This window comes from Chrysemys picta, chromosome 1 (assembly GCF_011386835.1).
Source record: "Chrysemys picta bellii isolate R12L10 chromosome 1, ASM1138683v2, whole genome shotgun sequence".
Classification (NCBI taxonomy): Eukaryota; Metazoa; Chordata; order Testudines; family Emydidae; genus Chrysemys; species Chrysemys picta.
This window is the reverse complement of record NC_088791.1, coordinates 148,134,331-148,161,197: the sequence shown is the minus strand read 5'-3', so window position 1 is coordinate 148,161,197 and position 26,867 is coordinate 148,134,331. Positions and strand designations below refer to the sequence as shown.

Sequence of the window (26,867 nt, the reverse complement as noted above, 5' to 3'; positions counted from 1 at the left end):
TTCTTTAAAAAAACACAACTCAAAATTAAAATATCTTGTAGTGACAGAGCAATGGTGACTATGACTTGATCTTTATAATTATTGCATTAAAATCTCTCTCCCTTGCCTTCTTGTCTAACTAAAAAGAGCTGGTTTGAAAGCTTTAAAATAAAACTCTTTTCAGACATAAGTAGAGTTTTTTTAAAGCCTCTTTTGGCTCAGAATAGAGTCAAAAGCGGATGCCTTTTCAAATATTGCTTATAGTTAGTATTTCAGCTTCAGAGCCTGTTTTTCCAAAATAATAATGAATAGATCTGATAGTTTTGTCATGATGATAATCCTTATCAATATTTGTTACTGGACATCTGATACAGTATTTCTGATACACCCTTCATGACATTAAAATTTCTCAGTTAAAATTTGACAAGTTTTTCCAATGTACCTTTTGACTTATCAGTTTTCAGAAATGTGATATTTTCATAGCTGCAACAATAAACTTGCTAGTTGAACCTTTGATACCTGGTTCTAACAAGACAAGTATGAGGAGAATCTTGCAGGCTGTTAATAGTCTATTATTAATTCTGAATAATCATGCTCTCACACACTTTTGATAACCCTGTTTCCTGCTTGTGTTAATTAAACTATTACTTATTTGCACTGTATCAGAAACTATTGGTATAGCAAAGCCAAATTCCATTGCTGCACTTAATTTTCTAATTCAATCCTTTTAACAGTTACTGAGACTCTTTGAATTTAAAAATCATGTATTTTAAATAAAACCAAACTTCCTTTCTCATGTTATAAATGACACCTAGGATTATTGAAAATTACAGAATTTTTAAAACCTAATGCACATTTCACAACTTATACTGTTGATGTTGTTTCATCATTTATGGGTGTAGACACCTTTTTCATTTCTCTGATTGGACATTGAAACTAGACTAGTGAGTTTCAGGCATTGTCTGGGATGAAAACACTAAAAGAGAACATTTGTTGTTTTTTAAACATTGTTTTTGAAGTTACACAAGCATCAGAAAATGTTGCTATTGATCTAATTTTTATAAAAGCTTATTTTGATAAAATCTAAATTTGTGTCCAAATTTGACCTAGCAGTTTGCCTTTAAATACCAACAGCTATATAAAAATCCAAGGACACAGATTCTCCCTTCCCCTTATGAAAAGCGGCAAGATGGGACACTTTGTAAAGAAATGTTTTCATATTGTTTCATTGTTGCATAAAGCAAAATGTGGTTTGCCGCAAACTTGGTAGATCTTCCGGCAGGCCAGAGCCACCCGCCCAGAGAGTCTCTAGCCCTGCTCCACCGCTGAGTTCCAGCTATCACCACGCTTTGATTGCAGCAACTCGTGGGAACTCGAGAGTGCTCACAAAAAAAAGTCAATATAGGTTGGGGTTGTATTCACCTTTTCATATATCTTCTGTGGAGATGATGTGCATTCCCACCTGGCCTACCTTGAGTCCTTCCCCTGCACAGATCCCAGAGGGTACAGAGAATCCTTCACAGAGTCTGAGGGACAGTACTGCAGAGCCATCCCAGTCCATTTGGAACAGGGGAGATCTGAACCTGAATATTGGTCTCTGTGGGGATGAACTGGGTCAAGTGTGTGTGCTGTTTCTGTACATGAGAGACAACATGCACTTTCAGTCTCAAATTTTTTTTACTTTAGATTAAGGAAAACACTGACATTAAAGAACAAAAGTAAGGTTGCCATGGGAGAGCTCTCTGTGTCTCCTCTGTAATAGACTAGAAGCAACTCTAAGAAATGCCTTTGGAGATTTGTCAATAACTACTGTCTTTAAACCTTCATGACTTTCTGATCACACAGCCACTTCTTGTTCTCTGAAAGGTTCTGTCTAGAGAGGGCTGTTAGCTAATGGGGTGGAGCTGCCATTGTCTGACTGCAGGGCTGTTAACTCTATCAGCATCAATGTACTGTCAGTAGCATTCTGGGTATCTTCAGAAAATGACATGCCTCCTTGGTTTTGTGTAGCTGTCTTCTGTTCCTCCTAACCTTCGTGTGTTTATGACAAGACCGTGGGGGCAGATGGTATACCTGTTACTTTGGCAGGTGCCAGCCACTTTGTATTTGAAATCTTACATTTTCTCCCACTTGCAGTGGAATAACTGGCATTCTTGTTGTAGTATTTCTTCTGCTCTAGTTTTCTGCTGTGTGGTGTTTTTTTACTACTTCAGGATTACTTCTCTTTGGCTGAAAAGGCTTGTTAGATGTTAATACAAAGATTTTTTTCCTTCTACCTCTAACTCTCTCAACAGATTATTGTAATAAGGCATTGTGAGGTGTGTTTACTTCCCTAACAGTGCTAAATAGAGATTGCTTTAATCTGCCTCTGTTTATGTGCTATTTGTGATTATCCTTTTAATTCTACATTTTAAGGCTTTGACATAGTATACTTGAACTGACACATCAGTGAGAGTTGCCAAAATGAACCATTTATGAATTGTGTAGTTAACTCATCTGGAAACCACAAGCAGGGACAATGAATTTTCATTTCTATAGGCCCAATAAAAAGTTTTTAAGGATAAAAACTTATTTTGGCCATCAATCTAGAATTACTCAAGTTTTTGTAAGTTTGAGTTACTTTGTGTTTCTTGTCTGAGTTTATCAGATTTTCTTTTGGAAATAGCTAGTATTTGAATCAGATATGCTCCAAACTCCTTCTGCATCTAGGGTGACCAGATGTCCCGATTTTATACAGACAGTCCCGATTTTTGGGTCTTTTTCTTATATAGGCTCCTATTATCCCCTCCCACCTCTGTTCTGATTTTTCACATTTGCTGTCTGGTCACCCTATCTGCATCTCCTCCTTTCGTTATTTATAGGCACTCCTGATAGCATGACCATTATAAGAAGCTCCTTACATGCCCTGTATTTTACATTTAACAAATATTTTGAAATTCCATGATAATTTTCTGCAGTTGCTTTGGGTCATGGTGTCTGTTATATGGCTTCCAAAAGTTTAGGGCGGTCTCCATCTTGACCAATTTCTGCCCATAAACGTATTTGTGAAACCACTCACAACCGCAAAAAATGCTGGTGTTTCCTTTTCAATTTGAGCTTAATTCTGTTGTGTTTTAATTAGCACTTTGGAAGCACGTGACATGGGGCAATCTTCTTGAAACAGGAGTCTCCAATTTGTAGGAGTTTGCATCAACTGAGATATTAGGCTCTCTGTTAATGTACAAATATTGTAGTACCAGTCCTTCTGGCAGATTATGAATGGCACGTGATTCAGTAGGCAGCCTCTGAGAACACCTACCAGATTGGGCCCCATGGATGAGAACAGCATTCCTCTGCGTGTCTTCCACCGGTCTGTGGACTGCTCTGGAGATTAGGTGAGAGGTGGGCATCTGAACACCTAGAGCAGGGGTAGGCAACCTATGGCACGTGTGCCGAAGGCGGCACGCGAGCTGATTTTCAGTGGCACTCACACTGCCCAGGTCCTGGCCACCGGTCCGGGGGGCTCTGCATTTTAATTTAATTTTAAATGAAGCTTCTTAAACATTTTAAAAACCTTATTTACTTTACACAGAACAATAGTTTAGTTATATATTATAGACTTAAACAAAGAGACCTTCTAAAAACCTTAAAATGTATGACTGGCACGCGAAACTTTAAATGAGAGTGAATAAATGAAGACTCGGCACAGCACTGCTGAAAGGTTGCCGACCCCTGACCTAGAGGGAGGCAGCAGTGCATGTGCTCAGAGGCAAAAATATAGGTGTTGAGTGAGTTCGGGCACCTACAGAGCTAGGCAGCAGCTGAGCGGGAGTTCTGTGGATGCCATTTATTTTGCAATTGTTTCACTTGCTAGCAATTAATTATACAAGGCAGAAATTGTTTTCCAATATCTGAAGTAATTTGTGAAACATACAGTTCGAGGATCCTCAGTGTCTCTACAGCTCTGGTTAGCCTGGCTTGTGGAGCAATATGTAGAACCCTGCAAATCTGCAGATATCTGCTTTATATCTGCAGCTATCTGCATCCACGGATGTGGATATCCGCAGACCATGTATGCGGATCGCGGATTGGATGTGGATACAAATTTGGTATCTGCACAGTGCTCTAGCAATAAGCACACAGCTGGGGAGAATCTATTTAGAAGTGTTTGCATTTTTGATGATAATGTTATGCAAGTATAGCCATTCCAAATGTTTTTAAAATGCAAAACATTTCAAAGTTACATACCTAAAATAGTTAGTTACAAACAAATATGCAGGTAGGGAACCCAGCAGAGCCAAAATTGAATTTTAAAATGCTCTAGGTTGCATGCTTCAAGAAACAAAATGAGATATTTTGATTCCCCTATAAAGGAACAGGGAACTTTGTTTTCTGAAGCACCCTTTATATTCTCTTTGCCCTGAAGCAGTTTTACATGGAGAACTTACCACAAATCATTCCTGACATATAAATTGCATCATGCATAAATAGAAAGTGCTTCAGAACAAGGATATTTTAGGACTCTGATAAGCAGTTTCAGTCTCTTATATAAGCTCTAAAGAGTTTGATATCTTTGAATTAAAGATGGGCCCAGATCTCAACAGCCCACACACTGGGAGTTTTTGAAATCCAAATTCAGCTCAAATTCATAGTAATTTGAATGTGAAAACACTTCAATTGTGTAAGTAGAGGCAAGTGATTCATACAGTAGAACGTGGGCATCTTTGCAAATTAAATACGTGAGGATTTCTAATGGAGAACGTAGCTCATGCAGAGAAAATGTTTAGCCCTGTCTGTCTTCATATCAAGTGGGATTTTTGCTTTCCCAGTTCCTGGTTATTTTTAAAATAGACTGAACCAAAACCCAGGCCTGACCCTACCCACACACAGGTGATATCATGCTAAAGATACAAATGTTCTGCCTTCAGTCTGTATCTTCTGAGAGGGCCTGATTCTCCATCAGATCACACCATTTTTATTTCCATAAACTCTAATGATTTCAGTAGAGTTACACAAGCATTCAACTTGTGTAACCTGGTGGCAAATAAGGTGCAGAATCTCTGTACTAACTACTGAACAGTTAGTCTGTGAGGGCCTGGTGACCACCTCACAAGATTTGGCCATTAGTGAATAAAATTGCTCTGATTTAGGAGATACTCCACCAGTAATGTGTTAGGGTGACCAGATGTCCCAATTTTATTGGGACTGTCCCGATATTTCCTTGTTTGTCCCGCACGTCGGTCGGGACACTGGACAAACAAGGAAATGCGCCGGAGCCTGGAGCCCGGAAGTGCTCGCGCCCCCCCCCCCCCCGCCCCAACTCCACCCCCTCCTCCCCCGATTGGCTCCCTCCCCGAATCCCCGCCTCTTCCCCAGGCTCACCATTCCTCCTCTCTCCGCAAGCGCTGGAGGGAGGCCCGGGAGACTCAGAGGGAGCGCGGGGCCGGGGTGAGTAAGAGTCCGGCCTGGTCCCGAGCAGGCAGGACTCAGTTGGGTGGTAGGGAGAGGAGGGGGGCGGCCCGCGGTGCCAGGCGGCGGCTGTTCTCATCCCCGGGCAGCGGGACTCGGGAGCAGCCGCTGCTGCTGCGGCTCTGGCGTCCCCGAACCCCCCGAGCCGGGGCCTGCTGCGGGGACCCAGCAGCGCGCACGCTGCGCCCAGCCCCTGGCCAGTCGCGCCTGGGCTGCTGCCCAGCTGGTGCAATCCCGCGGTGGCCCCGGGGCGGAGGCATTGGCAGCCCAGCCCCGTTCGTTCCCCTGCGGGACCCGAGCGGGACGGGGGGGCTGGGGCCTGCTGCCCCCGCTCCGGGGCCGCCGCGGGATAGTCCCAGCTGGGCAGCAGCCCAGACGCGACTGGCCAGGGGCTGGGCGCAGCGTGCGCGCTGCTGGGTTCCCGCAGCAGGCCCCGGCTCGGAGGGTTCGGGGACGCCAGAGCCGCAGCCGCCAAGCGCCATGGCTGCTTCCTCTCCCTACCACCCAACTGAGTCCTGCCTGCTCGGGACCAGGCCGGACTCTTACTCACCCCGGCCCCGCGCTTCCCCTGAGTCTCCCGGGCCTCCCTCCAGCGCTTGCGGAGGAAGGGTTTTTTGTTTTTTGTTTTTTGTTTTGCTTTTTTTGGCCACCCACCCCCCACCCCACCCCACCCCGCGTCCCGATATTTGACTTGGGTGATCTGGTCACCCTATAATGTGTTCACATACTTACCAATACAACTGAAAGTCTGAAGTAAGGAAATTGTCTGAGTCTATTCATAGGAGGGCACTCACTATAAATTCCCAGTTAATTTTCCAGTGGTACTTGTTTGTGCTTAAAACAACTCTTGCTGCTTTCTAGTGAATTGCTTTAACATGCAATGTAGCTTTAGCGTGGCACCAGTAAAATGTGTTTAGAGATGTTTCTTTATCCAGATTTATGTGCAGCATTCTTAAGTGTTTCAATACCCTGTGGTGTCAGTTCCTATCCTTTTGCTCCTCTGTGTTGCTGAAGCATTGCCATCAATTATTTGATTCAGTCTCTGTCTGTGTGATGATAACATATGTGAAGTAATGTTTAAAGATTAATTTTAGGACTGTTTGTTTATATTGACTATCAGAGTTTTGTGTTACTACAAACGAACTAGTAATACTCAGGAAAAACATTTGAATATTTGCATTGGCTTCCATGAAATCAGATGTTTGGTGCTTGGAATTTACAGAAGTGCCTACATGAGGAGCCTAAAAATTATTTTCAACTCTGTAACTTTGCTTCCAAAATATCCTGATTTTTTATACCGAACATTGGCTTTATTCTTTGACAGACTTTATAAGCAGATCTATGGTATACACTCGAGTCACTAATTTAAAACTGCACACTACAAACATCTATAAATGAACACAAAGTGTGTTGATTGGAAGGCTCTCTGATGGTGAATGTATACGTTACAGTGCAAAGGTTCATCTTAATCACTGGTATTTTTCTCTCATTCTTCATATCAAGTAATACTTTTGCTTTCACAATTCCTGACTATAAAAATGAAGGATTTTATGCTTCCTCATTAGTGTTTATTCCATTATTTTGACATAATCATGACACCTCCATGGAAGAGATGATTTATAGGGGTATATTCCTCTTTCAAAGCCCTTGCAGAAGTTAATGAGAACAGAAAGGAGAATATTTCCCTTTAGGTGCGTAAGTCAGCAGCATACACATTTTCATTATCATTCTTGTGTTTTTTAAGACTGCATGGGGAAGTGAGGAAACTGTGGTGTTATTTTCACGAAGCCAAAGAGAATAGAAACCATTATTCATTTTAAGACTGCTCCATAAAGGTTGCAAGTTTGGGTTTTATTTCTATAAATTAAAGCATGGGAAATGTTTCATTTGAATTGCCTTTTTAATATTCCAAAAAATATAAATCAAACTTTCTTTTAAAGTCACCAGCTCACTGCAGTGGGACCACTGTGTCAGGCAAGAAAACTGCACTAGGACTGTAACTGCTCGGGGCTGCTTTCATATAAATGTCATGATGATGGTTGGCTCAATTGTTCTTGTCCTTTTGCAATGCATGCATTTTTGTGGCAGTAGGTTACATTTCCAGACGGGCAATGCTTCAGCAATTACATGGAGTCAGTACATTCTCACACGACGAGCGTCACTATGCCGCTTACACATGGATGGACAAAGGTAAGGCTTGATAACACCACCTTCATTTTTCTTAACATGTTAGTTGAAGTATCCTGTATTTTTCTGTTGCAGTGAGATGGGCAACGGTTAGAGCTTCCACGTTCAGGTGAAGTCAGATATAAGACGCTGATTTTATTTGTCAGAAATGTTTCGCCACAAACTAACTATTGCTAAAAATTAGAACAGTAGAACTAATGTTATAATGTTATAAAACAGCAATTGATTCATGTAGGTCAAGCCATGTCTGAATAACCCAATCCATATATAGGGCAGAATATTGAGGAGACAGGAGAGTTGTTTTTAGGTGGGCAGAGGTAGCCCGACTGGCTTATTACTTTCTTCGCTGAAGCTCAGAATTTATGATTAGTCATTTAGATGGCACAATCAATGTACACACTATAATGCTGCCATGCAGGAGGTAAGCTTCAAATGAGACAGCCCCTGTCAACAGTTGCTTGTTATCTAGTGGATAAACAGGTACCATACAGCATACCATACCAACCTGTGGTTCATGAAGCACTTGCTAAGTGGTCTGTGGAGATTTGTCTTTTCATATGGTGGTGGCTGCCTCTCCCAGGCTTCCAACTGCTTCTACAGGTATTGAGGAAGAGCCTGGCGACCTATAAAATCAGCTGGAAGCAAGGAGGAAGAGCAAGCATAGCTCTATCTACTAGGAGAAGAGGAAACAGGAGCCACCACCAAGGTCTGGAGCTGCCAGGCACCAGCAAGAGGAGACTGCTCAGGGGAGAAGAAAATGAGGCAGCGGGGGTTTATGTCTATTGGAGAAATGGCTGGAGGGGGCCTGATTGTCAGGCCGTGAGTCCAGGACACAAGGAAATTTAGTGGCAGAAAAGCATGTTTGGGGGAGAGAGGACACACGACAGGGTACTGTGTGCAGGAAGAGAACAGGATAAGGGGACGGAGTAGCAGAGGAACATTTGCCCTGAAAAGAGAAACAGAACAGATTGGAGGAGACGTGAAATTAAGAGTAAAATAGAGACAGAAAAACAAAATTAAACTCATTAAAGAGAACTGTGAATACATTAATTTCTTAAGGGTACTATCCCAGGTAATCTGTTACTTTAGTTGCCAAGGAGCTGTTCTGTGTTCACAGATGGGAGGGGCAGTGGCCCTCATGATAATCAGTGGGAGGAGAGGAATCCACGGAACAATCTCTATTAAGAAGTGGTCCATACAATGAAGATATTTGAGAACAGAGCAATATAATATAGAATAAACATAGTATGGCCTGTCATCTTTGTTGCTGAGCTGTATTTTACATTAATAGCAACTACATCCATAGAAAGAAGTGGGGAGGTGGGAGATAACATTAACTGTGTGGAGGATTGTAGAACAGGCTGGCACTGTTTGACTGAAACATTCCCATTTGGTGGCAGATTCTGATGCTGCTGGAAAATGTTAAGTGAGTTCTTCTAACTTGGTGGTGCAGGTAGCTTGTTAACTGTCCCTTGTGTATGGGAGATGGGAGTGCTCGCTACATAGAGAAGTGAAGGTGTGGGCAGAGCAGTCTGGAGGGAGGAGCCCTGGGGCAGCCACGCCTGTGGAGATGGTTGGAGCTGAAGGTTTTGTTGTTTTTTTGTCAAACCCAAGGAGGGTGGTGAGTGTGACGCTACTCAGCATGTGGACTTTGTTTTAGGGCAGGCTGCTCACTCAGGGTGAGATATTTTTGACATATTCTACACAAGAGGCATGGGGGCGGGGAGAGAAGCAAACTTGAACTGAAGAACATGAGGGCAGAAGTGGCAACAGGCCCAGACTGCCCCCAAACAACAGCTGTTGCAGGCCATGTGGCAATTTGTGAAGGAGTCCAACAAGAACGGCAGCAACAACTTTGGGAGCTGATGTTCCACAGACTGATTAACCCATGGCCACCTCTGGACTGCCGGTGAGCATCAGCCCTTCTCTGTCTATCATGAAACCAGATGGTGACCCTGAGGCTCCTTTTTCACAGTAGAGGTACAAGGGGTAAATATATATATATATATATATATATTAAGTGCCTACATGTGAGAAAGGCCATGATGCCCCCGTTTCAGCTCAGTTCCATAGCACAGTTCATAGAGCTGCTCTTAGGAAGAAAATTGAAAGACTTAGGGACTCAATGGTGGGCAATGAAAAGAGAAGGTTGGCCAGACACAGAGGGGACTGATGGGGGGACTTATGTGTTTTGCTTATTAGGAAAAGGAAAACATAAGACAATTGTGTTACATATTGCACTGTAATTTTGGGAAGACATATGGACTCACTGAGCCCACAGCCAAAAAGAACAATCACCAGGAATCTAGGAGGAAGCCTCCAGCCCTAAGTATTATGTAAGGAACAGTGGTATATACAAAAACATTGTTCCTCATGGATGTACTGACGATAGAGAGATGAGGTCTAGTAGAGGCCAGGGGTCTGGCTCTCCCAGTGGGTAATAAATGGACCCATAGAAATGGAAGGGCGAATTGTTAGAACCCTGCAAATCTGTGGATATCCACTTTATAGCTGTAGATCATGTTTGTGGACCGTGGCTTGGATGCGGATACAAATTTTGTATCCATGCAGGGTTCTAGGAATGGTGGCCTGCCAGGTTGACTCATGGTACACCCAGACTTTGATGTAAGAGGGCTTGATATGACTCGAGTGCCTTAAGGAATTAGATTCCATACAGGTCCCCTATGACTACAAGGACTCCAGGGCCTACCCAAAGGCTATAATTCCCCTATGAGAGGGGGCAGCTTGCTTGTGTTATCCTGCCTCATTGAAATGCAGGGAGCCTGGGTAAACTTTCAGTCTATCCTGGTTTCCAGGGTGTACCCAGGGATTCATGACCATGCAGAATGAGATGTTGCAGAGAGCAAGTCCTCTGGTCACTGCAGGGGCTTTGGGAGTTAGGTTGTCCAGGAGAGAGAAAACCAGGGTGCATGCCTAAGCATCGGCTCTAACAGGCTGGCAGTGTTTGCATAGAAATCATAGAAGTGTAGGACTGGAAGGGACCTTGACAGGTCATCTAGTCCAGTCCCCTGCACTCATGGTAGGACTAAGTATTATCTAGACCATCCCTGACAGGTGTTTGTCTAACCTGCTCTTAAAAACCTCCAGTGACGGAGATTCCTCATCCTCTCTAGGTGACATGTTCCAGTGCTCACCCCCCCTGACAGGAAGTTTTTCCTAATGTCCAACCTAAATCTTGATTGCTACAGTTTAAGCTCACTGTTTCTTGACCTGGCATTTGTGGTTAAGGAGATCACTTTATCACCCTCCTCTTTATAACAACCTTTTAGATTGTTATCATGTCCCCCCTCAGTCTTCTCTTCGCCAGACTCAATAAACCCAATTTTTTCAATCTTACCTCGTAGGTCATGTTTTCTAGACCTTTAATCATTTTTTGTTGCTTTTCTCTGGACTTTTTCCAATTTGTCCACATCTTTCCCAAAGTGTGGTGCCCAGAACTGGGCACACAATTCCATTTCAGGCCCTATCAGTGTTGAGTAGATTGGAAGAATTACTGCTCATGTCTTGCTTACAACACTCCTGCTAATGCATGAAACACACCTCCCTGTTAGCAGTCATTGATCATGGTGCTTTTATACCTCACTCATATAAAAGAGAGTGGCTCTCTGAAGAGAGAGAGAGAAAGAACGGATCTACAGTGTGTGAGACCCCTGAGGGAGCAGCACATTTGAGGAGAGGCCTAAACTGAACATTATCAGATAGTTAATAAAGCTAAATTCCAGGAAGGGGTGGGGTTTTGACTTTGTTTTAAAGCAGGCTGGGAAGGTCACAGAGGGCCTCGGATCTTTCCTAAGTTACATGTTTCGGTTCAGAAATCTTTCATGACTCCAAAGTTTGAGAGAGGTGTCATGCTGAGCTTTTGAAATTCAATCTGAATATTGTATTTAATGGAAAACAGCACGACATGTTCCCAAAGGGATCCCAAAAATTATACCTGTTAATGTCAGTTCTGCTAAAAGGCATTAGTTAATTGTACCGCACAACAGCAAAGAACATTTATTCTTATTTAAAGGAAGGAAAAAGTCCTGTGACACATGCAAATGGCACATCACATATTTTAAACACTCTGCATGTCGCCTACACAGACTGAGCAGACATATTTGTCCCTTCAGCACCTTTCACAGCTTGAACACCAATATGTTTGCTTTTTACATGCTCTTGTCATTAATACCAACTACTAAAGGGAAAAATACATACAGCCTGTGCACCATGTCGGGAAAACGGGGCTTGGGGTCATGGGCCGCCTTGTGTTGTGGGGTCTGGGACACCTGCAAAGCCTCTTCACTAACCCTCTTTGGTCAGCAACTGCAGTGCTGATGAACTGCCTCCAAAGCTCCATGGCTAGAGTGCTGCAAGGTCTGTGAGGCTATGGAGCACATTCATTCATAAGGTATTCGGTCCATATATCCTCACAGATAAGCCGCCCCCTGCTTTTATGCAGGTCTCTGCAGTAGTGTTGAACCAGGGCCAGGCAGCAGCACTAACACCTGCACTGAGAGGTGAATGTGAACTCCCTGGCTGGGGAACATGTGGAACTTGGAAACTGAAACAGGCATAAATTTCTCTTCAGTGTGAGGGGGCCTAAAATCCTGCAGTGCTGCGGAGCTCACGTTTGGCAAGGCAACAGCCTCACTCAGTGTAGAAGCTTTGCAAACTGCAGCTCCGACTTAAATATAAACTGACCCGCTCAGCTCCAAACGTTGATCTGCATAGCAATACTTTGATGTGCATCTGCCCAGTAATTCCCAGGTGGGTGCTGGCAACTGGCTAATTTCTGCCACTTCTGCAGCGTCACGGGGGCAGGGAGTTTAATGTCACAGCAGATGTTGCCTGTGGGACTGGGATCCCTAAACTACCACTTCCTCAGGAGAGCAGGAACTGTAAATGTGGTGTGAAGCTTAGCTCAGGCTTTAGTTGTGGGAGACTGAATGATGGGGAAGGTTCTTATCCAGGTTCAAGTCTTCACCAACACCAGGAAGCATTCTACTCCCTAATCTAGGGTTACCATATTTTGTGCCTCCAAATGGAGGACACTCCCCGGGGCCCTGGCCCCGCCCCCAGCCCCGCCCACGCCCCCGCCCCAACTCCGCCCCCTCCCCTGCTTCCCGCGAACATTTAATTCGCGGGAAGCCTGAAGCAGGTAAGGGGGGCGGGGGGAGGAGGCGCGGCCCAGGCTGGCCCCCCGGCGGCTCCAGCCTGGGTTGGCTCGGGCCCTGGGGTGCCGGCCCCGACCGACCACCCCCCGCGGGCCCGGCGCACCCCCCGGCTCCCCGCCCCGCGGGCCCGGCCCGGCGGACCCCCCGGCTCCCAGCCCCGGCCCCGCTGGCCCGGCGCACCGACCCCGACCCCGGCTCCCGGCCCCGCGGGCCCGGCGCACCGACCCCGACCCCGGCTCCCGGCCCCGCGGGCCCGGCGCACCGACCCCGGCTCCCGGCCCCCCGACCCCGGCCCGGCTGCCGGCCCCGCGGGCCCGGCGCCCCGACCCCGGCCCGGCTGCCGGCCCCGACCCCGGCCCGGCGCACCGGCCCCGGCCCCGGCTGCCGGCCCCGCGGGCCCGGCGCACCGACCCCGGCCCCGGCTGCCGGCCCCGCGGGCCCTGCGCACCGACCCCGGCCCCGGCCCCGCTGGCCCGGCGCACCGACCCCGACCCCGGCTCCCGGCCCCGCTGGCCCGGCGCACCGACCCCGACCCCGGCTCCCGGCCCCGCGGGCCCGGCGCACCGACCCCGACCCCGGCTCCCGGCCCCGCGGGCCCGGCGCCCCGACCCCGGCTCCCGGCGCCCCGACCCCGGCCCGGCTGCCGGCCCCGACCCCGGCCCGGCGCACCGGCCGCGGCCCCGGCTGCCGGCCCCGCGGGCCCGGCGCACCGACCCCGGCCCCGGCTGCCGGCCCCGCGGGCCCTGCGCACCGACCCCGGCCCCGGCTGCCGGCCCCGCGGGCCCGGACCGGCACCGCGCTCCCGGCCCGGCACCATGCCCCCGACCCCGGACAAAGAGGCCCCGGCCGAGCCTCCCGATTTTCCCGGACATGCCCGGCTTTGGGGGATTTCCCCCCGGACGGGGATTTGAGCCCCCAAAAGCCGGACATGTCCGGGAAAATCCGGACGTATGGTAACCCTACCTAATCATTTCTGCTGGTTTCTGAGCTTTCTCCTTTGAGGAGACGTCATCCTCTTCTGGGGATGAAGAAGGATTAAACTTGCTTCTCAACAAGGGCTTGGGAAGGGGGCATTGGACTGTATATGCCACAGGGATGGCCCCCATTCCACGCATAGATAGACCTGATGAAGGCATCCATAGCTGCCCCGTTATCTCAGCAACTAGACTCAAGTGAGTATCTGAACGTACTCTGAGGCGCTTAGAGAAGTCTCCGGCCCATGAGCTCCAAACGTTTGTTCCAAAGTCTCTCAGCCTCTAGCCTTTTGTGTTGCAGAAAAGCACCTGTAACTTTCAGCATTGTGTTGTAGCCTGTCTCTGGATCTGCCTGACTCGGTGTAGATGGATTGCAGAGCTGACCCAAGCCTGTCTTGCAAAGACTAGCCTGGGTCCCTGATTTCTTCTAGTCCAGGAAGCACAGTGAAGGCATTAGAGATGAAAGGGATCAGCAGCAGTGATACTCAATGCAGACTACACGGTCAGGGAGACTAAGCTGCCTACCTTGTGTGCCAGGAAATGAAAAAGGGCCAAAAATGAACCCCCCTTCCTCCTGCTGCAGCCACCCCATGCTCCCCTGTGTCCTAATGCCACTCCCGGATCCTTTACTGTCCAGTCCCTTCTCAGCCCCAACTCCCTCCCCTCTGCTCCCACCCTGTGAACCCATAGCAAGGCTATGTTGAGCAGCTTATTCTGCTTAGTCTGATGATAGACAAGCCTGAGTGAGCATAACCCAAATCAGTACCTTCAACACCCAACCAAGCTCGATGCTGTTTCTCTCCAGGAAGGATTGGGAGACTACCAGTGAGTTTGGTGAGGGGAGAGTGTGTGTGTCTATTTCTAACTGGCGGTCACAGTTCCCCGCGAAACCATACACAAAAAATGTGTATGGTCCAATCCCATGGTGTGGAGTTGGTTGAGGGGCAGAGCAACTGTCTCACTCCACTGTATGGGAAGTGGGAGGTGATTTGGGGGCGAGAATGTTTAAATGATATTCCTTCCCCCTGCACATTGCCTGGAAGAGGGGCCAGTTCAAGGGTCAGTGTCTCCTCTCAGCCAGCCAGCTGCCAAGAACATCACAGACTAAGGAGGGTTACTCTGAACATAGCCGTAGCAGTGTTTGGTGCAAGGCAAAGGGCATGCGCAACAGGATGTGATGCTGGCACTGAGCCTTCACTTCATGTCCTGTAATAAGGTAGATAATTTAGTTTTAAATAATGTAACGTATGAGTCTAGGAGACATCCCTTGTGCCATGACTGGAGCAAATTCTGGTTAGCCTATGCAGATCTCTGTAATAAGCAGCTATTTCTAACAGCCTGATTTGTCTGGAGAGGTCTGACAGCATTCTCACTGTTGTTTATGCATCGGCAGGAAGTTAAGACTATGCAAGTATCAAAACGTTCATCGAGTCTGTAACGAGTCCGTGATGTCCATGTACAACAGAGCGTTTGCATTTGGTTTTCAAATACGTTTGGGTCGGTGCTGTAGCCCTGCCAGCTCATGTCTGCTTGATTGTATTTACCTTATTCATACAGAAAACCGGGAAAACACCTTCAGCCGTTCCCGAAGCTCCAGTGTCTCCAGCATCGACAAGGAGTCCAAGGAAGCAATTACAGCTTTGTACTTTATGGAGACCTTTTCACGGAAGAATGACTCTATGGTCTCCCCCTGTCTGTGGGTTGGAACAGGCCTTGGTATGGTCTTAATCATCTCCCTTAATCTGCCTGCTACTGAGGAATTAAGGCAGACAGAACCGGTCATGGTGTCTCCAAGTGGTAAGAGTTTTTGTCTGCTTTCCTGTTCTTTGTCTGTCTTGGTAGCAGGAGAGGGTATAAATATCTGCTTTTATCTGGTTTCTCTGACCAAAATCTCTCATGTAGTGAATATTAACCCCCGGTGGTTCATTACACTGAGTGCACAGAGATACAAAGAGGTGATTGAGGGTCCTGTGGCATCTTTAAGACTAACAGAAGTATTGGGAGCATAAGCTTCCGTGGGTAAAAACCTCACTTCTTCAGATGCAAGTCTGAAGGTGCCACAGGACCCTCTGTTGCTTTTTACAGATTCAGACTAACACGGCTACCCCTCTGATAAAAGAGGTGATTGTAGCAGTGATAGCTGTAATTTAGAGACGTAGGACAGTCTGTTTTATTAATCACAAAGATTAGATCTTACATAGAGGTGCACACATTCCTTGTAAGGACTGGAAACAGGAGACTTTTTTTTCAGACTAGAAAAATAGATAAGTTCCTCCTGGGAAAGTGTATTTGGGATTCCCTTGAACGTGTCAAGAATTTGATGGATCATGTGGCAACAGAAATGTCACTAAATTCCAGTAGAAGGTATCTTTAGATGTATTCATAGTACTCGGCCCAAATAGCTATTTTCATATTTAAAGGTCTTCATAAACCTTAACTGATTATTCCTTCCCTGTGACATAGGGAGCTGCTCCCACTTCTGCAGATGAGGCAACAGGCACAGACAATAAGCGACTTGGCCAGTGTTAAGAGAGCGCCAATGATAAAGCCAGGATTAGATCTCAGGAGTTCCTGCGTTCTAGTCCTGTGCACTGACCCCCTCAGACAGGTCTCACTCATAGGAGAGGTCTAGCTTTCAGGACAAAAATTCAGCTTTGTGTAAAAGTAGGTGCAGAATGAACTAGGCCCTTGTTTCCCACCAAGTTACGATGCTGATTACAATTACAAGATTACTGACACAGAGGATGGTCAATTGAGTGCAGTTATGGATACTGATGAGGACATACCATGAGAGTAGAAACAAGGGCAGAGAACAAAAAACAAGGTTCAGTTTTGGAAAATACAAGTTAGTGCATGTGAGGAAAAACAATTGCAAATACATATACTAACTGAGAGGGGGAAATGTAGAAAGCAGAGAGACCTAGAGCTAGCCATAGGCCGCAGATTGGTCATGAGTTTGTAGCTATGGCTTGGAAACAAGGCTAGTATAATTTTGAATTGCTTAGACAAAAGCATTTTGTCCCTGAGCAGAGAGGTTATAGTCCTCCTACATACAGCTCTGATCCAGCCCCAGCTGGAATATTGTGATCAGGTCGGGGGTGTCATTACCAGAGAAATCAGAGGGAGTTCAGAGAAGAATGACAAAATGATTAGGGGGTGAAGGGGATAATTTCCAGGGAAAGATTGAAAGATCCCAAGCACGTCTTGGCTAAGTGACAGGCACAGGTTACAGGGGATACTGGAGGGGGTAAACACGAAGGAGGGACAGGATATATTTAACAGTTTTAAAGGGCGCTAACTAGGAATAATGGGAGGAAATTTAGGAGTAAAGAACTGTAGTCTGTATTAGACAAGGAAAGGATAGGAGCCACCTCAGTTGCATGCTTAAAACCTGACTGGAAAGACACTAGAAATTGCACTGGAAAGAACAATCCTATTGGTAGGAGAGTGGGATACATGCCGTAATTGGCCATTTTTATCTCTAAATTCTACTGTTTTCTATTGAATTTTTTTGTTAGGTTGCCTGAAACATTTTCAATAACTGCAGCTCTGCCCAAGGGCCACATTGGGGTTGCAAAACTATATGGAGGGCCGGGTAGGGAAGGCTGTGCCTCCCCAAACAGCCTGCCCTGCCCCCTCCCACCCCCTGACTGCCTCCCTCAGAATTCCCGACCCATCCAACAGCCCCTGCTCCTTGTCCCCTGACAGCTCCCACCAGAGCCCCTGACCCATCCAACCGCCTCCTGCTCCCTGTCCCCTGACTGCCCCCACCAGAGCCCCCGACCCATGCAACCACGCCCTGCTCCCTGTCTGCCGCCTGGGACCCCCCGCCCCCTTACCATGCCGGAGCCAGCCACACCGCTGCGCTGCCCAGCAGGATGGTGGGCCAGAGCGCTGGTGGTGCAGTGAGCTGAGGCTGTGGGGGAGGGGGGACAGCAGGGGAGGGGTCGGGGGGTAGCCTCCCCGTCTGGGAGCTCAGGGACCGGGCAGGATGGTCCCGCGGGCCGGATGTGGGCCGTAGTTTGCCCACCTCTGCCCTAAAGGGAAAATCTGGATGCAAAATAGACCATGATGCACATATGCACTAGTGACCACTGGATTTTTTGACAAGCATATGCCAAAGCTAGAGCATTATATTTTACAGGTACAGTTCTGACACTGAAGGGAGCAGTGCTGACTTTTTCATGCCTGGACTGCATGGGAGCATTGATACATTCACCCTATGAAGTATGGAGGGATCCAAACAGCATAGATGATAGTGAAAAAACGAGAAAAAGGAAACTTGTCATGTATTCTCCTTCGTCCTCCCAGGATATGGGAGATCATCAGTTTGCTGTCATCTGCTCAGAAAAACAAGCCAAAGTGTTCTCACTGCCTTCCCAGACATGCCTCTATGTTCACAACATCACAGAAACGTCCTTTCTATTGCGAGCAGATGTGGTGACCCTGTGTAACAGCATCTGCCTGGCTTGCTTTTGTGCCAACGGGCATATCATGACAATGAGGTACTTACCTAGCTAATCATTTGGCAAAATTGTAAAAGGCAACAGAATTAGGGCTGTAAAGGGGAGCAGGAGGCACACTGTCCACCTGCAAGCTGCTGCAGTGGGTGGCTGAGCATGTTTTTATTATGCACACATGTAAAGGAAAGCTGTACCCATTTTGCTCTGGTATATCATTTCTCTCAGTTAGGAATTCTTCTCACTATCTAGTACCAGGATTATCTCTGACAGCAATAGCATGGCAGAAGCAGCAGCGCTCACTATGGCTAAAGTTGCAGAATAGTTTCCATGCAATCTCTCTTTGGTCAGTTATAACTGTCAGCTTTCAGCTTCTGGGCTAAAGACTTCCAAGCCTGGTCTCACCCACGTATGTTCAATCACTATGGAAACCAAAATACCGTTCCCTACATTATAAAAAAAAAAAAATAGGGCTGTCAAGTGATTAACAAAATTAATTGCACGATTAATCGTGCTGTTAAACAATAATAGAATACCATTTATTTAAATATTTTTGGATGTTTTCCACATTTTCAAATATATTGATTTCAATTACAACACAGAATACAAAGTGTACAGTGCTCACTTTATATTTGTTTTTTATTACAAATATTGCACTGTAAAAAACAAAGAAATAGTATTTTCAATTCACCTAATACAAGTGCTGTAGTGCAATCTCTATCATGAAAGGTGAACTTACAATGTAGAATTATGTACAAAAAAACTGCATTCAAAAATAAAACAGTGTAAAACTTCAAGGCCTACAAGTCTACTCAGTCCTTCTACTTCTTCAGCCAATTGCTAAAACAAACAAGTTTGTTTACATTTACAGGAGATAATGCTGCCTGCTTCTTAGTTACACTGTCACCTGAAAGTGAGAACAGGCATTTGCATGGCATTGTTGTAGCCAGTGTTGCAAGATATTTACATGCCAGATGTGCTAAAGATTCATATGTCCCTTCATGCTTCAACCACCATTCTAGAAGCCATGCGTCCATGCTGATGATGGATTCTGCTTGATAATGATCTAAAGCAGTGCGGAGTGACACATGTTCATTTTCATCATCTGAGTCAGATGCCACCAACAGAAGGTTGATTTTCTTTTTTGGTGGTTTGGGTTCTGTAGTTTCTGCATTGGAGTGTTGCTCTTTTAAGACTTCTGAAAGCATGCTCCACACCTTGTCCCTCTCAGATTTTGGAAGGCACTTCAGATTCTTAAACCTTGGGAGGAGTGCTGTAGCTATCTTTAGAAATCTGATATTGGAACCTTCTTTGTGTTTTGTCAGATCTGCAGTGAAAGTGTTCTTAAAGCAAACAACATATGCTTGGTCGTCATCCGAGACTACCATAACACAAAATATATGGCAGAATGCGGGTAAAACCATGGAGCAGGAGAAATACAATTCTCCTCTAAGGAGTTCAGTTACAAATTTAATTTACACTTTTTTTTTTTAAACAATCATCATCAGCATAGCAGCATGTCCTCTGGAATGGTGATCGAAGCATGAAGAGGCATATGAATGTTTAGCATATCTGGAACACAAATACCTTGCAATGCTGGCTATAAAAGTGCCACGTAAACGCCTGTTCTCACTTTCAGGTGACATTGTAACTAAGAAGCGGGCAGCGTTATCTCTTGTAAACGTAAAAAAACGTGTTTGTCTTAGCGATTGGCTGAACAAGAAGTAGGACTGAGTGGACTTGTAGGCTCTAAAGTTTTACACTGTTTTGTTTTTGAGTGCAATTATGCAAAAAAAAAATCTACATTTGTTAATTGCACTTTCACGATAAAGAGATTGCATTACAGTACTTGTATGAGGTGAATTGAAAAATACTGTTTCTTTTGTTTGTCGTTTTTACAGTGCAAATATTTGTCATAAAAAATAATATAAAGTGAGCACTGTACACTTTGCATTCTGTGTTGTATCGGAAATAAATATATTTGAAAATGTAGAAAAACATCCAAAAATATTTAATAAATGTCAATTGGTATTCTATTGTTTAACAGTGCGATTAAAACTGCAATTAATCATGTTTTTTTTATCATATGAGTTAACTGATTAATCGACATCCCTAAAAAAATTAATTCTTACAAATTCTTTTTGATGAGCTCCTCAATCAAAATTGCTAAGGTAGAATGTTGAAAAGTGGCATTAAAGCAGTCCTCATTCAGCAGCAGCATCTTTGAGAGTTCTACCCAACATTGGATTGGATTTAACCAAACTCTAACCTTTGGAAACCACATTCTGTGGACTTTTTTTGCCATGGGGACTTTAGGCTACTCCAGGGTTAGGTGGCAGCTGAGCAAGGTTTTGAGACTCTGAGTGGCACCTCAATGGAGGACTTAGACACCAAGCTGCATGTAAGACACCTAAGTCCTTTTGTGGAGCTAGCCCTAACAACCTATTTTGGTCACTGAAATTTGCTTTGAGACCAATACACAGAGGGAACAGATCTGTGAAGTGGAAAGGTGCCATTTTTACAGTAGCACATTTAAGAGTGCATTTTAAATACCACAGCATTCTAGTCTATATATGGAAAATACTAAATTACCTGTGGGTTTGAATCACGTGATAGAATAAAAGCATTTTCTGTAAATCCAAACATAACACAGGCATCTGCTTCTCTTCAGCTTGCCCAGCCTTCGCCCAATGCTGGATGTCAACTATTTGCCAGTAACAGACATGAGGATAGCACGGACATTTTGTTTCACCAATGAAGGGCAAGCTTTGTATCTCAGCTCTCCCACGGAGATCCAGCGACTGACATACAGCCAGGAGATGTGTGACAATCTACAGGTAGGGCTTGTAAACGTAGAAAGCACACATGCTGCTTGGCTTTCTTATTGTGGAGAAATCTTTGAAGCACTAATGGGCTCCCATTGTCAGATCTGTGCTTCCTACAGAGGAGGGCTGTACATGTTTGCAGCACTTCTGAGCCAGCCAGAGGCATCTCAACAGAGCCCTCCTACCACTGCCTTGATCACAGTGGCTTACACCATTCTCAGGCTTTCGGCTGTTAACACCATGTCCTCTGGTTTAAAATCTAGAGCAACCTGTTCCTTTTTCAGATCATTTTCATTCAATCCAATTCATTCTTATTTTTAATTTGGAACCTGAAACTCCAAATAACAGCGCAAAGATTGCCCAGATTTTTTGTAACATCTGCAGTGTCATGCATGGAACATAGGTCAATTTGCATCAACATTTCCAGAGAGAACCAATTTTCTCAAGAGAAAAGCTCCTACATTTGGAAAGAGTAAAATGGAAAAATAAATGCTTAGTGTCACTGTCTAATGCTCTGATCCCTGAATATGCACGTTCCTTGTGTTAAGTCTATGAAAGGATGCAAAACACTAACCCAAAATTTTATCAGCTAAAGATGGGGGAAACAAGATGCTTCTAAAACATTTGTTCCCAAAGAGAAATGATGTATTTGTAAACGGTCAGTTTCTCTGGAACAGTATGTTTTACTTGTAGGTTTCTCAAAGTAATGACACTTTTTACTCTCCTAAGTTTAATTAAATTTAAATTTAATTAAAAGTTAAAGTTTTAAATGATTAAAAATGGTAAGAAGTTGGATTGTAACATTATTGCCAGCAGATGGGCCAGGATGCCCAACAAAAGACATGGTACTGCCAGCTGTCGTTAGACCATGGCAATGTGTTGAGCAGCAGAAGTCATCACAATGCTGGCATTTTCAACACTGAAGAATTGTTATGAGGAATGAGTGCTGCAGCCAGGCTTGGGCTCACTGGAGAGGAGGAGTTGAAGCGACTGTTTACAAATTATTGGCGGGACTCTAAATACATCACTGAAGAAGGGTTTAAAACTAGGGGATGGGCTAGATTTGTTAGCCCAAGTAAAGGAATAAAAGGCTCTTAGCTCCCAACACTGCCACACTCCAGCTGCTCACATCACAGCTTCTGCACAGAGAGGAAGAGCAAGGGCTTTATACACCCAGTATCCCCCTCCCCCCCAAAAGCAAGTGGGAGGAGCATTGGCAGAGAGCCATGGTTTCACCCACCCTGACCTACCAGCTGGCAGAGCAGTAGTATTAATGTGCTGAAGCCATCTCCCCACAAATGGCTGCTACATAAGAAGTTACCCTAGCAGACTGCAAATAACTTTGATAGCTAGATTTGTTTCTAAAGAACCATTGGTTGGAAGGAGACAGGTGTAAGCTGTCTGGGGGCAGAGACCATGCCTTCAGCTGTGTCTGTAAATGTCTCGTGCACGATTGGTGCTGTGTAAATAGTAAAATTAAGTGGGAGGTAGGCACAGCTAGCATCCAGCGATGAGCTCTCGGAGGGAAGCCAATGGCCTTTTGTAAAAATTGCTTCCTCTCAGCAAGCACTAAACTCATCTTTATTGTTTTCTTTTTGTGAAGTATTGGTGGTCTGGTTGCCTGGATAATCACCAGCTGATTGTGATTTCTTGATTTTAATCAACATTTTTATGTTGTGGCTTCGTTGCATAATTTGCTCTCCACAAATCATAAAATATGAACCCACCAGGGGAATGAACACAAATTAAATTTTTTTTTAAATATGAGTGGCTTTGGTTGGACATTTTATCTGCACTGTTGACCCAGCTCTCGTAGTAACCAGATATCAAATGCTTAATGCTGTGTTTTTCATAGTATGAGAATTTTTTTTAAAGAATTGATGTTGCAGACAAACGGACAGTCAAATGTTGTCCCTTCTAGCCCTGGTCTTGCAATACAACATGTGGCATAGATCAGAATTCATCTTTTATTTGCTAAATGTCTGATGTCAATGACTCTTTAAGCTAATCCAGACATTTAAAGTAAATGGCAATCTTCATCGCTCTAGTTCCCTCATGTGTTCTTCTGTCTGATTTTGGCCAGGACATGCTTGGGGATTTGTTTACCCCAGTGGAAACACCAGAAGCCCAGAACAGAGGCTTTCTCAAGGGGCTGTTTGGAGGAAGCGGGCAGACCTTTGACAGAGAAGAGCTGTGTAAGTGATTATAACTGAAACTAACGGAAGACAAACAGTTAAACCGATACAAGGACAGGACACGTAATCTAGGAAAGAAGGGATGTTAAAAATGTTAAAGATAACAGAGAATTTGTCCCACAAGCTACTAGAAGGAGCAAGAGCTTGATCTTTCAGAGCCTTGTTTCTATCTACCCAAAATGTTTTCTTTCTTCCCAGTAAGAGCAAGTGAACAATAAAATAGGCCCCCTCACTGCAGTTACTGAAGAACAGGTTCGAGATGGCACTAGTATCAAACCTGCCTGGGTAGCTTGAGGCAGTCTGTGTGCCACAGTACACTGCAAATAACAGCAAGGGAGTGAGGAACTAGCAATGAACTCTCTAGGTATCGATGGAGGAATGAGCTAACTCCACTTCCCCTGTGTAGTTGGCGAGGCTTCAGCAGGAAAAGCCTCTCGGAGTCTGGCTCAGCACATCCCTGGCTCGGGTGGAATCGAGGGTATGAAAGGAGCTGCAGGAGGGGTAATCGGAGACTTGGCTCGTGCGCGCCTCGCCCTTGATGAGAGAGGACAGAGACTGGGAGAATTGGATGAAAAGACTGCAAGCATGATGGCTAGTGCAGAGGCATTTTCCAAACATGCACATGAGGTATGGGTTCTTTGCACGTACATGTGGAGAGAGTTTGCCCTACCCAGGGTTACCCAAAGTTAAGAAAGCTGAACCTCCTTCAGGAAAATTAAACAAATCACAGTCCCCCAAGTGTTGTTACCTTCATTTATACAGCACCCTTCCCCACACATTGGGGAACCCTGGTATAGATTGTCATTATATGACACTTTCTCTCCTTTCCTACATGCTTGATAAGCAGTAAAGTATCGTCATTCACATCTGCACCCACTGAAATAAATGGGGTAGTTTTCCACCTCAGAGCTGCTGTTTTAGGCTCTCTGCAAACTCAGGGAGCCATCTACTTTGGTTACACTTACTCCAGATTTTCATAGCATTTAAAGCCAAAAGGGATGATCAGATCATCTAGTCTGCCCTCCTGTGTATCACAGGCCATTACATTTCATCTGGGTGTCCCTATATTAAGTCCAAAGACTTCAGTTAGACCAAAAAAGTTCAGTCCTCAGGAAACAAAACTGTGCGCCATGGAGAGAGAACAGGGGAGACCCAAGGTGCCACCAATGCTTGAGTTTCCTGCAATGTTTTCTTCATAAACATCTGTCTTTCAAAACTGCTGCCATCTCCCATTGGTGTCAGTGGGAGGGAGAGTACTATGTTCCCCCAGTTATGATGACCATTGCATCCATTCATTGACGTGTCAGTGTTGTTCCTGAAATCAGGCCTCAGTCCCTTTGGGAACAATGGGAGATAAGGGCAATACTCATTAATTGCTTTGAAGATTTTATGTGCCTATCCCTCCTGTCAAATATTCTGTTATGAACAATACCAGGAGAAATATTACCATTAATCCTGCTTCTTTTAAAAACCCACTAGATGCACAAGATGTGCTGAACAGGGAGGGGGAAACTAGGGTGGGTCATAGGTGTGCATCTGGATGCAAGGGAACAAGTGGGGCACTACAGGGCACAGGAAACTGGGGGCATGACCATAGTGTGTTATGCTAAACTGGTTTGCTCTAAATAGGCTGCTTAGCATGGAGACATTTGCTCTGTGAAATTGAAATGATGTCACCCTATGGGATAGTCCTAAGAGGGGGAATCAACTGAAAAGTAGTAGTAGTACATTAAGGAATATTTACCTGTAATTCCAGTTTTCCAGATATCTGCACAGCAGGATTACCACCTACCTCATGCCCCAGGGAGAATGTTATTGGCTGTTATAAGTGCGAGGCAAAAAAATACTCTCAAAGAGATGTGTACTGACGGATGGTATTCTGGAAGCGAGGCACCTAGCGTACCCTAATCTATGGCAGTTCCTACTTCACCTTATGCAAAAAGCAGTATGCTAAAGTAGGAATTCCCTGAGAGCGTCTCTTCAGTGAACAAGAGCTATGGGTAAATAATGTTCTTTGTGGAGGTTTAATACTTAATTATGAAGTTAGAGAAAGCCTCCCCCCCCCCCCCCAAAAAAAAAAAAAAAAGTATTTCACAGCAGCAAAGGGAAATGACATGTTTGGCAAAGAACAACCTGATGCTATTTGTTTGCTCCAAATTTTCTACTTGATTATGAAGTCCATGACAATGAATGGACCTACTTCATTTGTGGTAGCACTAGTTCAGTGGAGTTCTGCCACATACTAACTTAGCACAAGTCTTTACCATTAGCAAACCAGATTTTTGTATCTAATTTTCATTTTGCTTATTTCCCATCTCTGTAGTTGATGCTGAAATATAAGGACAAGAAATGGTACCAGTTTTAGACTTTTAAAGAAGCTGCTTGGCTTTGATGAGAACACTATTCAGGGAAGCGGAACTTATTCCCAACACTACCAATCACTGGCCAGAAACAAAACTTTCTCCTAGGAAATGTTTTCCTGTTATTTGTTTGGATTCACCACAAGTGGGAAGTCAAGGAGAAGTTTTATATCCCACAAAACGGAGCCTAGACTTGTACTGGTCTTTTAGTCAAAATACCTGGCTTATGGTGTAGTAAATCTTTTTCCAAAAGCAACTGAACAGTCACATTGGCATGTAGCTTTTTTCAGAAGCTCTAGGAATGAACTGTGGAGAGTGTCTCTGGTTACAAATATCCTGTACAAACCTAGAATGTTAATGCACTTATTAAAAAAAATGAATACAATTTTGCATGACCAATTGACATCTTAAAAAGAAAGCATGTTGTGACCGAAGGAAAAGGGATTGATTTCTATGCTGAGCAAAAAATATTTAAAAACAGCAAAAATCTTTATTTTTAAAAACAACCCTACAAACAGCCAGTACATTTCAAGCGTGGGCGCTGCTGCTCTGGACAGAAAAAAGGAGATGAGCTGCATTGTCTTATTTGCTGCTAGTTCTTTTCCTTATAAAATCTTAGGTTGAACTCATCAGTGCTATTTAATTCCTATCCAAAGAATAAACTAACATCCAAATCCAATCCAAATGCTTTCTTTAGTGTTTGTGAAGGAGCCAGTTGGGATGTCACCTAAGTGAGAGTAGAGGGTGTCTTTACAACCCAAAGAGTGCAGGAAACACCTTCCATAACTACTAATTTTCTGAAAGCATCCTTTGAGGGGGCTGTGATAACATTTGTCACCCCAGGAGTGTCTGAATCACTTGGTTGCCTTGTTTTTTCAATATTAGAAGCTGAAGAGAAGGTGAGTCAGTAATTTATTGAATTAAACTGAAGAAAGTAGAGGGCCCAGTGGATCAAGCTGGTAAATCCCCTCAAGTCAGTGACTTCAGCAGCTTGCAGGAAAGAGTTGCACTGAAGCGATGCTAAGCAAATTGCACAGTAACCCAATTTAAAGCTGGCGGGCTGACGATCACACCAGCAACAGGTTTGAGCTGCAAAGCCCAGCAGATGTAATTTTATATAGACCAGTTTCTCCACTGTCTTGCCTGGTGTATTACCACTTACAACCTGTGCAAAACACTGCCACAGAGATGAGTGAGTGGAGAATTCAGGAGCACATTATATCTACTTTGCACAAGTGTAAATGCCCACACAAGGTGCAAGG

General features: G+C 44.9%; 1 protein-coding gene across 12 annotated transcripts in view; it reads left to right on the top strand.

Moving 5' to 3' along the window:
* The window catches only part of STXBP5L (syntaxin binding protein 5L), a 398,900-nt gene extending 372,910 nt beyond the window's left edge, over positions 1-25,990 (top strand). For 6 of the 12 annotated variants that reach the window (XM_005292698.5, XM_005292695.5, XM_005292697.5 and 3 more), the window contains 7 exons: positions 7,516-7,617; positions 15,323-15,562; positions 17,910-18,270; positions 20,897-21,062; positions 23,134-23,245; positions 23,652-23,872; positions 25,569-25,990. In XM_005292698.5, the coding sequence (XP_005292755.2) occupies positions 7,516-7,617; positions 15,323-15,562; positions 17,910-18,270; positions 20,897-21,062; positions 23,134-23,245; positions 23,652-23,872; positions 25,569-25,610 (1,244 nt within the window). In that variant the 3' untranslated portion in view covers positions 25,611-25,990. The remainder of the gene's footprint in view (positions 1-7,515; positions 7,618-15,322; positions 15,563-17,909; positions 18,271-20,896; positions 21,063-23,133; positions 23,246-23,651; positions 23,873-25,568) is intronic. The other 6 variants (XM_065586857.1, XM_005292701.5, XM_065586863.1 and 3 more) reach the window with 2 other exon arrangements.
* Positions 25,991-26,867: the final 877 nt, after the last annotated feature.